A 17,066-nucleotide genomic window follows, 5' to 3' on the forward strand; every position below is an offset into this window, starting at 1 on the left:
TAATTAATAAAAAATATAATTATATCAAATACTTTAAAAATCATTAATCCTTGAAATATATATCCTAAATTTCAACTCATCTAAACTTTTTTATAATAAAACTTAAAAAAACAATTCACCATCATAATTAATAAAATCTCTCTCTATTATTTTATTTATCTTAAATTCAGTTAACCATAAATTACTATTTTAAAAAAAATTCATTGATTTAAATATTTGATCAATAAAAAATAATAATAAACCAAACAGTAATATTTCACGCGCTGCGCGTGCCGTCCATACTCCCCTAATGAGATCTTGCTCCGGTTCGTGCTAGTAATTGTTATTTATATCCATAAAAAAATATAATTTCCGAAACTACCCCTACACACGCCCAAACATTCCCATTATACCCTTTCATTAAATAACCATTTAAAGTACCTATTTTACCCTTTGACGGAAATCACTTAACGGTGAGCAGTTAAAACTCCGATGATCGAGATGAGATCGATATTTTCCTATATAAACCCAACACCACACCCTCGTTTCCTCATCAAAAACGTATTCGCTCTTTCTCTCTCTACAAACTCTCTCTCTCTCTCTCTCTCTACAATCTCTCTCTTCAACTTGCACCTATTGAGAGCGAACCCTCTTTTTGTTGGAAGTGAGAAGAGGTAAATTCTCTCTCTCTCTGAGACTAATTTTGATTTTCGAATTTATTTTTCGATCAATTTTTAGGGTTGGTCGGTGGTAGATGATTTTCAGTGAATGAAATCTTGGAACTGTGGATAATGGTGGTGAATTGAACGATACTGAATGGAGGGATATGGTTGACTAATTAGATTTGTGCATTATTTTATTTTGACGATGATGGTTAGGTTGAAAGGACAAGTGGATTGATTGATTGATTGATCTCTATTTGTGTGGTGTTTGTGAGGATAATAAGATCTAATTATATATGTGGATTTTGAATCTGGATTGGAAGGGTGTTTGGTAAAGGTAGTGTGGATTGTTTAGTTGTTGAAATTGGAACCCTAGATATTTGTTGTTTGTTTTCACTGTGGTTTGTAGTTTTTGGTTTGTTTTCTAGTGTTTTTTTTGGGGGTTTGTGGGAAATTTAGTGGCTTTTTTGATCTGGAATGATGAGAGTTCAGAACTGTTTTGTGGGTTGATGTATGTGTATGTGAATGTGCATCTTATTGACCTTTGTGGAATTGGGTTCTCTCAATTGTCATGTGATTGTTGAATGTGAGCTCTTTTATTGGTATTGGTGGAGAAGGAGGTGATTGATGATAAATAGGATTGGATGGCTGCGTGGTTGTTTAGCTTTAGATGTTCTTAGTATTAGTAGTGTTATCAAGGTGTTAGGTTTTGATTTTGATATGCTATCAAGGGGTTCCCTCTTTATATGTCTTGTTTCTGTTTTTTTCCTTTCATTTATTTTAATCTGGATGATTGGTATGCTATGGATTTTATGCTTTTTGCTCATGTAGTTTGTTTAGGTTCATACATACCTTTAGGGTAGGATACAAATTGTTGTCATATGTTTCATAGATAATAGCCTGTGATTTTGATTTTATTCCTTTATGCTTTTTGCTTTTTGATTTTATTGATTGTTGTCTTGCATATTAAGGTGATATAATGTGTACCTCAAAGTTATGTGTATATTTATAATACTGTTTTTTTTTTCTTGTGCTATACCTGCAGATCTACCATCTTTCTTCATTGTGGGCATGTCATGTATATTGCCGCTTAAAAATTATAATTATACAAGCTACGCACCTGTTCAACATTTTATTCAGTATTTAGCCTGCATCCTTATGCATATAAGATGGGTTCCGGAGGAAGAACGATATTTAGTTTTGACCTTAATGAGCCTCCTTCAGAAGATAATGATGAGAGGGATGGTGTTTTCTGCTTCCAGCCTCAAAAGACCCAGCCGTCAACAAATTCCCATACTTCTAACTTATTTTTAGCTTCTACTGCTGCCCAAGGAACTGACTTATCTGTAGCTTCTACTGCTGCTGCCCAAGGAACTGACTTATCTGTAGCTTCTACTGCTGCCCAAGGAACTGACTTATCTGTAGCTTCTACTGCTGCCCAAGGAACCGACTTATCTGTAGCTTCTACTGCTGCCAAAGGAACCGACTTATCTGTAGCTTCTACTGCTGCCAAAGGAACCGACTTATCTGTAGCTTCTACTGCTGCCAAAGGAACTGACTTATCTGTAGCTTCTACTGTTGCCAAAGGAATAATGAATAATCATGCATTTTCACATGCCTCAACTGTTTCGGGATTCCAACCATTTATTCGCTCTAAGTCTGCAAGTGTGTCTGGTGGGGATGCTGGGCTGATGATAGCAGGATATCAGGGTGCAAAGGCTCCCTCTAAGTCCATAAAAGAGGAGGGCGTGAATGTTATGGAATCTCAGAAATCTGGTTCGGCAAATGCTCAATCTACAGAAAGGGAAGAAGGGGAATGGTCTGAGGAGGAGGGTTATGCTAATGCAAATGGAGGTAATAATCTGCCACGAAAAAGTCAGGCTCCAGAAGAGCAAGCAACATCTGGAATGGTGAATGGAAGTGTTGTGGCTTCTGACAGTAAGTCTAACAATATCAAGAATTCTAATTCTAATAGTATAAATGATGCAAAGTGTAGCCAGGCTTCTATAGGTCTAGAATCAAATAGCAGTGAACAAAAAATCAACGGTGTCCTAAATTCAGCTAGCAATATAAAAAGTGAAGCTTCTATTGATCCACAGGAGGAGCCCAGTATAGTTCCCAAGCAAAAAGAAGTGAAAGGTATTGAAGCAAGTCATGCACTTAGGTCCGCAAATATTCCCGGGAAGAGAAGGATTGACCAACGCAAAGAGGAAATGTTGGGAAAGAAACGTAGTAGACAGACCATGTTTCTTAACTTGGAAGATGTCAAGCAAGCTGGTCCCATCAAAACCTCAACACCTAGAAGACAGACTTTCTCATCACCAGTTATAAGCCGTACTGTGAAGGAAGTTCGTACTGTTCCTGCACAAGTTGAACGGGTTGGAATAGCTAAGGATCAGAATCAATCAGACTCTTCTTTTGGTGAAGGTGTAAGTCAAATTGAAACACATGAACCTAAATCTGATTGTAATAGTGATAATTCTGGATCATTTGGTAGGCATAGGAGAATCAACAGTGAGACTGAACCTCCTATGGAAGTGAATTTACCACCCATACCAAGACAGGGATCATGGAAACAACAGACAGAGTCGAGGCAACAGAAGAATGCGTTTGGTTCTAATAGGAAGTTGGGACAGAGTGGTCAAAGCTCCAATGATGTCAGGCCGGTAAACAAGAAACATCACTCTATCAAGAAGCAGACCCCTGCCAGTTACCAGTCCCAGGACTCATCTGTTGAACGCCTCATTCGAGAGGTTACCAGTGAAAAGTTTTGGCATCACCCAGGTACCAATTGTTCGTATAAATATTATTACCATGAGTGCAAATATATACTGTTATTGATAAATGCTTATGATCTGATCTCTTTGGATTTGAATTTTGCTGTTCTTTGCATTTGAATTGTTTCTGATTTCTTATCTTGTTGCTCCCTTCCTCCAGTTATCACACTGTGAGAATCATAACACTGGAGAGACATGCAAAGGTAGTTGTTTTTGGAATGGAATTTGATATTGATTTCATAGCTTTCATTGGTTTTCATGAATTCCTTATGTATCCAATCACCATCATATGCCTCTGTGTTATGGTTCTCAAGTTGTCTTGTTTCTCGAGAAAGAACAAAAGATAACTGGTGGAAGGGCAACCTCATACTTTACTTCAATTCAGTATCATAACTTTAACTATTACATGTTCTATTTCTCCAAGTTCTCTATGCTGATTACTGAATTTATTCAATAATGTGTGGGATTGTTTGATTTCTGAGATTTTTCTTTAATGTTTTGAATGCTAACTTGTTACTATTTATGTCTTATCAAAATTTTTTATGCCATAGCTTTTACATCATCTAGAAGATGTTATAGATGGTTTTACAATAATGTTAGTTTTAGAAGTACTCCGGAAAACATTCTGCACAGTTAACTGGTAGACACATGCTACTCACATTCTTCATCAGAAAGTGTTACATGTACATTTTAAATACCTGCTTATTCAATAGAGAGATTGTTTCATAGGTATTCAAATCTTCTGATATCTTGGTAGTTTGTATAGTGGTTAACGGTTTGGCTGTATATGAACACGAAAACAGCTTCTTTTTCTCCCAAGCGGTTCAGCTACATGGATTAAAGTCTTGGCTGTATATAAATAATACTACATAAGATTTGGCTAATTTTTAAGTTTACTATTGACTATCTAAAACAACCTTCCTTTATGTGTTGTAGTATATACCGACACGTTGAGCTAGAATGCATTTGCTGCTTTTATATTAGTTGATGATTACTTATTTGGTTATTTGTCCCACTAAATGCTGAGTCAGTTGGGATGCATCCTTTAGTTCTTTGAAAGTTTGATTGTAAGTTATTTATTCTTATTGGTAACTGATTGAAAATTCTGTGATTCAGGAGAGACCGATTTGAAGTGTGTTCCTGGGAAGTTTGACTCAGTGGAAGAGTATGTTCGAGTATTTGAGCCTTTGCTTTTTGAGGAATGCCGTGCTCAACTTTACAGTACTTGGGAAGAATCAACAGAAACAGTTTCAAGGGATACTCATATTATGGTGCGAGTAAAGGCAAATGAGTCAAGAGAAAGAGGTACAGTTTTTAACATTAATTTAAACTCTCCATACGTATGCCGGAATTTAATTCTCCCAACTTCAAGGAGTTTAATTTTCTTTTATTGTGCTTGTATTTTTTGGGTACTCAGCCATACTTTGAGGACGTGTTTCTTGCTTTCTCCCTGCAAGGTTCAACAAACATGATCCCACAGTTTGGTGATATATCAGTTGATTGTCCCTTTGTTTTTTGTTAATTTGGGGGTTTGATTTACATGTCTCTCTTAGGTTGGTATGACGTGAAAGTACTTCCAGTACACGATTTCAAATGGTCATTTAAGGAGGGTGATGTTGCAATTCTTTCGTCCCCCAGGCCTGGATCAGGTTTGTTTTCGCTAATCTAGTAGAGCCATTTTTTCTTGTTTGTTTGTTTGATAAAAAATATTGATATTTTATTTGTTGTGTTAAGCAGTCAGACCCAAGCAGAACAATTCATCTTCAGCTCACGATGGCGGGGAATCAGAAATCACTGGACGTGTGGTGGGTACAGTTAGACGGCACATACCTATTGATACCCGTGACCCTCCTGGTGCAATACTCCATTACTATGTAGGGGATTCTTATGATCCTAGCAGGCAAGTATTACTCCTTCAAATTTTTCTGTTAAAGATCCCATTCAATTGTTCAGTTAATATATATGTACTTTCTTGGTTCTGTTCTTGTACTCAGATGAGATTGTTCTTTTCTTCAGGGGTGATGATGATCATATCGTAAGGAAACTTCAAACTGGAAGCATCTGGTATCTCACAGTGCTTGGTTCTCTTGCTACCACACAGAGGGAATATATTGCGCTACATGCATTTCGTCGCTTAAATATGCAGGTATATATAGTCAAAATATTTGCTTATCTAGCAATGCATCATGATTTGCAGTTCTGACTAATTTCTCACTTGACAGATGCAAACTGCAATTCTAAAGCCTAGTCCTGAGCACTTTCCTAAATATGAGCAGCAGACCCCGGCAATGCCTGAATGCTTCACGCCAAACTTCGTTGAGTACCTGCGCAGGACCTTCAATGAACCCCAGTTGGCAGCAATCCAATGGGCAGCTATGCATACAGCTGCCGGTACAAGTAGTGTGGCAACAAAGAGGCAAGATCCTTGGCCTTTTACTCTTGTTCAAGGACCTCCAGGAACAGGAAAGACACATACAGTATGGGGAATGTTGAATGTCATTCACCTTGTGCAGTATCAACACTACTACACCTCATTGCTTAAGCATGTAGCTCCTGAAAGCTACAAGCACGCTAATGAGCTCAATTCAGAGAATGCCCCCACAGGATCTATTGATGAAGTTCTTCAAAATATGGATCAAAATCTGTTAAGAACTTTGCCTAAACTAGTCCCAAAGCCTAGAATGTTAGTTTGTGCTCCTTCTAATGCTGCCACTGATGAGCTTCTTTCCCGTGTTCTTGATCGTGGATTTATTGATGGAGAGATGAAAGTATATCGACCTGATGTTGCTCGGGTTGGGGTTGATTCTCAGACACGTGCTGCCCAAGCAGTTTCTGTTGAGCGGAGAACTGAACAACTTCTGGTCAAGACTCGTGAAGAAGTTTCTGGATGGATGCAACAGTTAAGAAATCGCGAAGCTCAGTATACTCAGCAGTTGCATTGTCTTCATAGAGATCTGAATGCTACTGCTGCTGCTGTACGCTCCCAAGGATCTGTTGGTGTTGACCCTGACCTTCTCATGGCCCGTGATCAGAATCGTGATGTTTTGCTGCAGAACCTTGCATCTGTAGTTGAAGGCAGGGATAAGGTTCTGGTTGAGATGTCTCGCCTTGCTGTTTTGGAAGGTAGGTTTCGACCTGGTAGTGGTTTCAATTTGGAAGAGGCCCGTGCTAGTTTAGAGGCCAGTTTTGCCAATGAAGCTGAAATAGTTTTCACTACAGTATCTAGCAGTGGCCGCAAGTTGTTTTCTCGACTTTCCCATGGATTTGATATGGTAGTCATTGATGAGGCAGCCCAAGCCAGTGAGGTGGGAGTTCTTCCTCCTCTTTCTCTTGGGGCAGCACGGTGTGTTCTTGTTGGAGATCCTCAGCAGCTCCCTGCTACAGTTATCAGCAAGGCTGCTGGAACACTGATGTACAGCAGAAGTCTTTTTGAAAGGTTCCAACAAGCAGGATGCCCTACAATGTTGCTGTCTGTGCAATATAGAATGCATCCCCAAATCCGGGATTTCCCTTCTAGATACTTTTATCAGGGGCGCCTTAGTGACAGTGAGAGTGTGATTAAATTGCCTGAGGAACCATACTATAAAGACCCTTTACTTAGACCTTATATATTCTATGATGTCAGACAAGGACGGGAGTCTCACAGAGGTGGATCAGCCTCCTACCTCAACACAGTTGAAGCACAATATTGTCTCCGACTGTACGAGCATGTTCAGAAAGCAGTGAAGTCTTTTGGTCTGGGGAAGATTTCTGTTGGCATAATTACTCCTTACAAGCTGCAGTTGAAATGCCTCCAACGCGAGTTTGAGGAAGTCTTAAATTCAGAAGAAGGGAAGGATCTATATATCAACACTGTAGATGCTTTCCAAGGTCAAGAGCGTGATGTGATTATTATGTCTTGTGTGCGTGCTGGTCATGGGGTTGGTTTTGTTGCTGATATACGTCGGATGAATGTTGCCCTTACGCGCGCAAGAAGGGCCCTTTGGGTATTACAAATCTCTTTCTAAATGTCATTATGTTTTTTTTAACTAAATGTACAAAGCCACAATTTTTGCTTGATATTAATAGTTTGTTATTATTGACAGGTGATGGGAAATGCCAATGCACTGACACATTCCGAGGATTGGAAAGCGTTGATTGCTGATGCAAAATCCCGAAATTGCTACATGGACACGGAATCTCTTCCCAAGGACTTTTTGGTGCCCAAGGGAGCTGTTTACACACCATTACCTGGTAAGGCACCCTTGAATATGAGGGGTATGAGATCAGGTGGGCCAAGATATAATAGATCAATGGAGATGCATATGGAATCCAGAGTGGGAGCACCATTTGAAGATGACGAGAGGATGAATGGCGCTTCAGTAAGCTCCAGAAATGGGAACCACCGTCCACCACGGTATTTACAAGAGAATTCCTTAGATGATTTGAGTGATAAATCCAGAGATGCCTGGCAGCATGGCATACAGAAGAGGCAGGGTTCAACTGGAACCATGGCAAAGAGAGATGTATAGCTATTGCTTTATCTGCAGGTTCTTCTTGTGCAGCAAAACCTTTGGCGGTGTGGGGGTTAGTGAACTATTTGATTTCGTCATTCCGTGAACTCATCCCACGGTGCTGCGCTGCTAAAAGCTATCGGCCGGGGGCGGGGGCTTTCGGGGATGCTGCATGAGCCACAGAGAGCATGTAACGTGGATAAGCCAACATTCTTGCATTGGACAAATGCTTGTGTTGGTTCTAGCCATTTTGTGGACATAGCTGTTGGGATGTGCTGGGGGGAAAGACTGCAGACATTTATTTGAATGAAGATGACAGGGTGGACGACAGGGTGGGGAAGCAAAAATACTCAATTTTGTATCAACATGAAAGGAAACAAGTGCACTCAATTTTAGGGATCTTAGGAGGCTCTTTGCTGTCACAATTGTCTTTGTACATACCTGGATTTGCAAATTGTTTCTTTCGTGATTTTATGACATAATGGGAAGTGTTTCACTTCTGAAATAGAAGAAAAGAAATAGATTACTTACAATATTCAGAATGTGTTTGTATGGAATTTTAAATTATTTCATTATTTAATTTAATTATTTATTTATTTATTTTATATGATGCAATATTTTTGTCTATGAGAAAGGTAACTAATGAAGTTATAATGCCCACATCAAACATTTGGTGGTCACTAATAAAACTTGTATTTATCTCAACCATAAAATGTAGTTGCAAACTATAGTCTATTGATATATAATTTTAGGGGTGTGCAAAATATTCGGTTTTAATGTCCAAATCTATAACCAAACCTAAACCACTTTTAAATATCCGGATATAATTGAATGGTTATTAACCGGTTTAGTTATTAATGGTTTGGTTATCCATTCATATAATCCGGATATAATTAAATGGTTATTAACCGGTTAAATTATTTTGGATTCGGTTATAATCCGGTTATTATCCAAATCCAAATATTTTAATTCTCAAAATATTAATTTTTTTTTGAAAAAAATATTTTCGAAAAAAATAATTTTCAAAACTGGATTTTTTTTAAAAACCGGTTATATAATCATAACCAAATTTATAACCGATTTTATAACCAATTTTGATTAAAATGTGGTTATGGTTATAAATCCAAACCATTTAAATGGTTTTAAAATGGTTATGGTTTGATTTTTGAAAATAACCAACCATGCACACCCCTATATAATTTAATACTTGCTATCGTTTTCTTACATAATCGATGACACACAGTACAATAGCATAATCTATAATTCAAAAACTACCGTTGCAATTGTGTACCTTATCATTTATCAGGCGGCTTTATATTATTATTCTTTTTTGAAAAATTATCGTGACTTTGCACGTGGTCGAGAGCGTGTATATCTTGCAGACAAAGGTCACAAACCAAGAATTTCGATTGGCGTGTTCAAACTTCAACTTATATTTAAATTTTAAATATAAGTTTTGGAAGTAGGGTATCACCTCAAATCAAATAATTAATAATTGAAACATTTAGTTGTATTAATAATTGGAAATAGGGGTATATCACCGGAATATGTTTGCTATATAATATCCAGTAGTTTTGGTTGGTAGACTATAAACAACACTTTATGCAATGGTCTTGTATCATACAATATATGTGTATATAATTATTTTTATTTATCCTGATCAACTTCTCCATTTTTTTTAAAGTATATGACTACATTCAATGAATATTTTTTAAGTATATGACTAAATTCCAATATATATTCTAACTTCTCCATTTTTTTAAATTATGACTAAATTTAGTGACTATCCTATTTGCCAAAGAGTACAATAAAAACAATTCTTTGTTGTGTAGGGTTATTTTAGCTGTTTAGGATATTTGGATGTTACGTAAAACTTACGTAGAGAGGTGAGGAACTATATTTGTGTAAAATTAAAGATTTCTTTCTTGTTTATAGAATTGACGTATTTATAGAAGACCTATTGAGACTGAGTTAGAAAGTTAGAAGGTGGTCTCCTTCATTCTATGATCAAAATCATGAGTACTGGAATACTCATTCTCCTTTAATTTGTGGAGGAGACAATTTTCTTGTTGACTGACCTCTTTAGTTAGTTATTGTTTGGACATGTCATCTCCCACGTTTATTTAGCAAATGGGTATTGGAGTTAATTCTAAAAGCCCAATGGAGAAACATGTATTACCGCTTCTGGACGATCTGCATTGCGTGAAGTCTCTTGGCCAATTATGGGCGACCTCTTGGTTCTTAGGATGCTCGCCCAATATCATACTTTCTTATGTATTATCCTTTCTTAAGGCCTGATAAAATTATACTAGTTTATAGTTACTTAAGTACGAGGGTTTGAAAAAGGACGAAGTGATTAATTAGAGCGCTCACAACCTTAAGATTCCTTTGTGGATCTATCATAGGTGAATTTTTTGATGAGGGCTTGCAACGAGTCCCACAGGCGAGACTTTTAGTTGAGTCCCTTAGGAGAGACTTTAAGTTGAATCTCTCAAGCGAGACTTTAAGTTGAGTCCCTTAGGAAAAAATTTTTGTTGAGACCCTCACGCGAGACTTTAAGTTGAGTCTCTTGGACGAGACTATAAGTTAAATCCCTCTGAAAAACTTTAAGTTGAGTCCCTCATGCGAGACTTTAAATTGAATCCCTCATGCGAAACTTTAAGTTGAGTCCCTCAGGCGAGACTTATAGTTGAATCTCTCAGGCGAGACTTTGTGAGGGATAGTTTATCTACTCCTTAGCCCCTTGTTTTTGTTTCATTTTTTCACTAGAGGAGATTTGTAACACCACCCTTCGGGATCTTAATGATCATGTTTAACTCATGTGGCGATTTGCCTTATTTGCATTTATTTCTTATTACCTCATAGGGCAAGATCCTTCAATGAAGATCCAATGTTTGTATCGTCTATGAGGGCGACAAGGATCCTTCAGCGAATGTTCAACATTTGTATCACCTCTGAGGGCGGGAATGATCCTTTAGTGAATTTCTATCATTTTTATCATCTCTAAGGGCGACAATTATCCTTTAATGAAGGCCAAACATATAACTGTCTCGTAGGATAGTGATGATTATGTGACGTTTATTTCGTCTATCAATATATTAAATATGACAATGAGGTGAGTTGAGGTCGATTTTCAACTTTACCAGCCTCGTACCCACCTTCCTATACCGCCTATGCCTCAAAACTTGTCGGAAATGATTATTGAACACACATCCTCAATGGGAACAAGGTTCTCCGCCCTTCTCTCACCACCAAAAACTTTTTTTTTTATCAAAATAATTTTTTTTATATGTTTTCAATCTTTATATTTTATTTTGGGATAATTGACATTTACCCCCTGCCATATAGGCGAGGTTCATATTACCCCCTATTAAAATTTTTTTTGGATTACCCCCCCTGTATTTTTAGGGTATCCCATAAGCGTGTAAAAAACAGTGAAAACCCAGAGGGGTAAATCAAAAAAACAAGTTTACAGGGGGGTCCTAGGGGGTAAATCATAGAACTTTTCATATTTCAAGGGGGTAATTCAAAAAAAAAATTTAATAGGGGGTAATCCGAACCTCGCCTATATGGCAGGGGGGTAAATGTCAATTATCCCTTTTATTTTTCATAGTAAAAAAATAATTATTAAATATTCAGTACAAGTTAATCATAAAAGTTAAAAATTTAAGAATCAAAATATTAAATATAAAATCTTCAAAACAGATTTTAATGTCACACTTATAATATATAATAATTAACTTAAGTATTAATTACTCTCTGCGTTTCATAAAAAAATGTCTTATTTATGACTTTTAAAAAAATAATTAAATGGTGGAGAAGATTTCTAACAAGCTTGCTTGCTGCTTGGAAAACTAACTCTCTTTCTTTTGCAGGTAGAATTACGCTGGCGAAAAGTGTTCTTCAAGCTATTCCAATATATCCTATGATGTCAGATATGATTCCAAAAAGCTGCATTGATGAAATTCACAAAGTTCAGAGGAACTTTATTTGGGGAGACACAATGGAAAAACGAAGGTTTCATGCTGTAGGTTGGGACATTTTAACTAAACCAAAGACTCAAGGCGGTTTAGGACTGAAACGTCTTGACATCATGAATAGGGCTTGCATTGCGAAACTAGGCTGGAAGGTTATGCAGAATGCAAATGAGCTATGGTGCAAAGTTATGAAAGGCGTCTATAATTATGGACCTCATATGAATGATATTAGCTATACAGGAGCTAGTTCTTCACTGTGGAAAGAGATTGTCAAAACTATCCCTCTTGTTCAGGATGCAGGTATATGGAATATAGGAAATGGTCAGGACGTGAAGGCGTGGGACGATAACTGGCTCGAAATAGGAAAAAGCATAAGTAGCTATAATATTCAGATTCCAGTTGATTGGTTAGGAGCTATGGTGAGTGATTTGACTGATGCAAATGGAGAATGGAATTGGAGACTGTTAAATGAGATAATACCGTGTGAGATTAAAAAAAGATTCCAAGCCATTTTACCTCCCAGCACTGTAGTAAATGATGAAGACGAGTTTTATATTGAAACAAAGCATGATGGTTCTATATCGGTTAAAGACATGTATAGACAGACATCTTGCTAATGAGACAGAAGAAAAGGAGAATTCTGAGTGGAAACAGGTTTGGAAGCTTCAGGCCCCAGAAAGAGTCAAGACTTTTATGTGGTTGATGAAACATGAAAGATTGCTAACTAATAGCAGCAAAAGTGCTAAAGGTTTGGGTTCGGCTGCCTGCAAGTTGTGTGGTTGCCATAATGAAACAGTTTTGCACGCGATGCGGGATTGTAAGAGTGCTCGTGAGATGTGGGAAGATTTGGTGCCGGTTAGATTGTGGAGCGACTTCTTCGAAACAGATATGAAGAACTGGTTCAAAATTAATATCGAGGAGAAAGATTGGAGGAGTAGTTGGACTATGGCGTGTCATGCCCTCTGGACATGGAGGAATAAAGAGGAACATGATGAGGAATTCAAAAGACCGTTTGATCCCGTAAACTGCATTCATATGAGAAATAGAGAGTATGCGGCAACCACCAAGATGGATTCTAAAACACTTTGTAGGAGAAGTATCATTAAACAAATTGGATGGATTCCTCCAGATTTAAACTTTGTTAAGCTCAATGTTGATGGAGCTTGTAAGTATAATTCTGTGGCAGGCTGTGGAGGAGTAATTCGGAATAATTTTGGGAGTTGGATTGCCGGATTTTCTAAAGCTTTGGGGTGTTGCAACAGTTTAATAGCCGAGCTTTGGGGAGTGGTTGAAGGTTTAAACCTTACTAAGCAGCTCGGGATGAGTAAGGTTTTAATTAATGTTGATTCTTTGGATGTCGTTAAGGCGATTGAAAAAGGACATACTAGAAAAGGTGAAGGAGTTGCACTCCTCAAAAGGATCCAGAGATTGATCGAGATGCACGATGAGGTGCATATTGAGCATACGTATCGTGAAGCAAACCAGTGTGCAGATGCTTTGACAAATATTGGATGCACTCTTGACTCGGAGATTGTTATTTTTGACGCGGTTCCGATGGCTATTTCTAATATTTACGATAAGGATAAAAGTGGTTCCACCACTGAAAGAGTAATTTTCGTGTAGTTTGTTCTTGGGCTTCGGCCCTCCTTTGTATAAAAAAAAAATTAAATAAATTAATTTTAATAATAAAATTAATATTATTTATTAAAATATTTTTATTAATTATAGTTAGTGGTGTAGTGATATATAATGAAAGTCAATAAACAAGAATATAATAATGAAAATAAAGTATTATTATAAAAGAATAATTATTTTAAGAACAAAAAAAAAAAGCAAACAAGACACTTTTTGTGAAACACCGGGCATATCTTTTACTTTCTTTAGATAGGATTATATTTGAAGAATTAAATTTATAATTTTATGGAGAATCTTACTTTATTAAAAAAATGTAATATATTCTCTATATTTTTATTATTTATATATATTTAAAATAATTTAATTAATATATCTAGTTTCGTGTTAAGTCCTCATAAAAATAAAATAAAATATATAAATAAAATATATAAATAAAATATATTATTTATTTAATTAATTATTTTTATTATAAATTTATTCAATGCTAAAGCATTATTACGTTAGCACTAAATACGTCATGATGTTCGAAATTTGCGGACCATTAAGAATACAAGTCAAAGCAAAATTGTATGGAGAAATTCATGGCTCATAGCAACTTCACACCTGCCAAATTTATGGCATATAATGAATGAATGAGCCATTCTCCTAAGATCTAGAATCACAAATCCTCACTTTGCATGTCGACATTGTATTGTACTTTCATTTTATGCAACGTGAGATTCTATTCACAAAATAAAAAGTGAGATTCGTTTTCTTTGGTACAAATTCTCTATCTTTATTTAGTACGAAGGACTTAATATAGGTTAAAAGAAACACATCTTTTGTGTCATATTTGATTCCATATCACATCACAGTTAGATATACCTCTCTGTCTACGATGCGAAAAATGGCCTCCAGATTTCATATATCAGATATGAAAAGGTTTGCTTCAGTGTTTACCTGATTTTTTTTTCATGTGATGTTTCTCTCTATTTTGTTGCAAATAATTTGTGTTGGCATTCAAATTTAAGTTTTAATAATATATGAAATATAATACCTTTTAAAGTTTCTTGAGAAATAACATAATCTGGGCATGCCCGTTTGCCACGCCAAGTTAAAAGTAAGGTGAAGTCTTATCTACTCAAATGAAAAAGTTGGGTAAGGTTATATTCGATGTAAAATGCTGTAAAACCAACAAACAATTGTATTATTTAATAAATAATTAAATATATTAAAATTAAATGGTATCATGTGATTAATTGAAGATATTCTATCCAATTTTTTGTGATTGATAGAAAAGTTATTCCCTAAAAGTAAATATATGTCTCTTAATTTAATGTTCTTCCCATTATTATCTCCTTAAGTTTATTGAAGTCACTTTGCATTCTCTTTCCATATTTAACATTCCATTTTTAATTTTTGTTAAATATGAAAAGATTGCGTATTTAAAAGTCAATGAATCATAATGCTCACTATGTGTGTCTCTATATAAACTAAAATGTAGGTATCTATTTACCACGTAAAAAGATGTAGCAACCAATTATGCCTACTATTCTTATCGTAATCTAGAATTAGAGTGCATACATCTTTCTTTCTCAATAAGTGTACAATTTAATTTTCTACTACTCTATTATGTTGTGATGTGTGTGTGACCATCAAGTGTCTCGTAATTCCTTCTCGATCACAAAATTTTGTGAAAGATTCCTCCGTATATTCAGTACCATTATCAGACCATATAGTTTTCCATTTTCTATAGGTTCTATTCTCAAATATTACTTTCCAACACTTGAAAATATCAAATACCATATTCTTATGCTTAAAAAAGTACATTTAAACAATGCCTAGAATGATCGTCAATAAACGTAAAAACCTTGAACCATCCTTAGAAGTAACTTTAGTCGGACCCCAAACATAAACATGCATAGAGTCTAACAACCCTCTACTTTTGTGCTTGAATGTAGATAACTTTATGCGATTTGTTTTTCAATACACACAATGTTCACAAAATTTTATGCATGGATTTTTCATGTTCTTTAACAAGCCTTTCTCACCCAACAATGATAAACCTTTTTCTTACATATGCCTAAGACGTGTGCAAATCCACATGCATTGAGTTTGATCTTTACTTCCACTAATTCCAATTGCCAAATATCTTGTGACACTTTGACCTATAAAGATTCTTGTGATGAACTCCCTTCATCACAACCAACCACATACAACTTTTAAAACTATGTTTTCCCCAACAATTTTGCAACCATTTTCCTCTAGTACTACAAGCAAGATAAGGTATTTTTGCAAATTCATAACATGTCTCACATTCATCAAAATTCTTACTATTTCATAATGCATCTTGATTCTTATTGTACCATACTCCATAATCTTATAAGCATGGTTGTTTCCCCTTAAAATAGATCCACCATATGTACTTTGGAATCTAGTAAACCATTTCTTTTTTGTTACATATGGTGTGAGGCTCTTGAATCAAGCATCCACTTATCTAAAATATCACGGTGTTTATCATAGACAGAGAAACAACCATCCTTATCATTTGAGACATAATTTGCCTCCTATAAATCGCGTTGTTTTACTTTGGAATTGTTGGTATATTTCTCAAATAGTACTCTTTATTTGGAAAATTTTATTTAATGTGAAAAAGCTCACCACATTTAAAGCATACTCTCTTTGAAGGAAGAGGATGGAAGTCTAGATCAAAATCTAGAGCTCCTTCCAAAATAACATGCTTTAAATGTGAAAAACTTTGGCACTTTAAAGAAAATTGTCCAATTAAGAGGATGTTAAAGAAGCAGACCAACAATACCAATAAAACCAAAGACAAACATAAATATTTTTCAAAGGTGATTTATGTCTCAAATGATAAGGACAATTTCTTCTCTAGTTAAGAGAATGACCATGATACATGTGCTAAAATAAGAAGTGGTTTACTACCTACTAAATTACATATGATGGAACTATTGTAATGGGAAGCAACCACACTTATAAGATTAGAGTATGGTACGATAAAAATAAGATGCATGATGGAATGATAAAATTTCTTATAAATTTGACACATGATTTAAATTTACAAATAAAACCTTATCTTTGTTGGTGTACTAGTGGAAAATGGTTGCAAAATAGATATGGAGAAAGGAGTTGTAAAAGTTGTATATAGTTCGTTGGTTATGATGAAGGTAATTCTTCACATAAATCTATTTGAACGAAGACGACAGGGCGGGGGAGCGAAAATACTCAATTTTGTATCAACATGGAAGGAAACAAGTGCCCTCAATTTTTGGGATCTTAGGAGGCTCTTTGCTGTCACAGTTGTCTTTGTACATATCTGGACTTGCAAATTGTTTCTTTCATGATTTTATGACATAATGGGAAGTGTTTCACTTCTGAAAGAGAAGAAAAGAAATAGATTACTTATAATACTCAGAATGTGTTTGTATGGAATTTTAAATTATTTCATTATTTTATTAATTGTTTATTTATTTCATATGATGCACTATTTTTGTCTCTGAGAAAGGTAACTAATGAAGTTATAATGGCCACATCAAACTTTAG

The 17,066-nt window shown here is 35.7% G+C and overlaps 1 protein-coding gene across 2 annotated transcripts; it reads left to right on the forward strand.

Annotated features, from left to right (window-relative positions):
* Positions 1-513: 513 nt before the first annotated feature.
* Positions 514-8,507, forward strand: LOC131627697 (uncharacterized). Of its 2 annotated transcripts, none has more exons than XM_058898535.1 (8): positions 514-653; positions 1,687-3,425; positions 4,535-4,723; positions 4,972-5,067; positions 5,153-5,318; positions 5,435-5,564; positions 5,641-7,404; positions 7,504-8,507. In XM_058898535.1, the coding sequence occupies exons 2-8, from the start codon at positions 1,811-1,813 to the stop codon at positions 7,927-7,929; spliced, it is 4,386 nt and encodes a 1,461-aa protein (XP_058754518.1). In that variant the 5' UTR covers positions 514-653; positions 1,687-1,810; the 3' UTR covers positions 7,930-8,507. The 2 variants fall into 2 exon arrangements, with proteins under 2 accessions (XP_058754518.1, XP_058754520.1); XM_058898537.1 differs by having other exon boundaries at positions 5,156-5,318.
* The last annotated feature ends 8,559 nt before the right edge of the window (positions 8,508-17,066 follow it).

Source organism: Vicia villosa, unplaced genomic scaffold (assembly GCF_029867415.1).
Source record: "Vicia villosa cultivar HV-30 ecotype Madison, WI unplaced genomic scaffold, Vvil1.0 ctg.000393F_1_1, whole genome shotgun sequence".
Taxonomy (NCBI): domain Eukaryota; kingdom Viridiplantae; phylum Streptophyta; class Magnoliopsida; order Fabales; family Fabaceae; genus Vicia; species Vicia villosa.

Excerpts from the sequence above, each read along its gene's own strand:
- LOC131627697 (XM_058898535.1), top strand. The coding sequence starts at position 1,811 with ATGGGTTCCGGAGGAAGAACGATATTTAGTTTTGACCTTAATGAGCCT. Across the intron at positions 3,426-4,534 it reads AAAGTTTTGGCATCACCCAG|GAGAGACCGATTTGAAGTGT; the intron begins GTACCAATTGTT and ends TCTGTGATTCAG. Across the intron at positions 7,405-7,503 it reads GCGCAAGAAGGGCCCTTTGG|GTGATGGGAAATGCCAATGC; the intron begins GTATTACAAATC and ends TATTATTGACAG.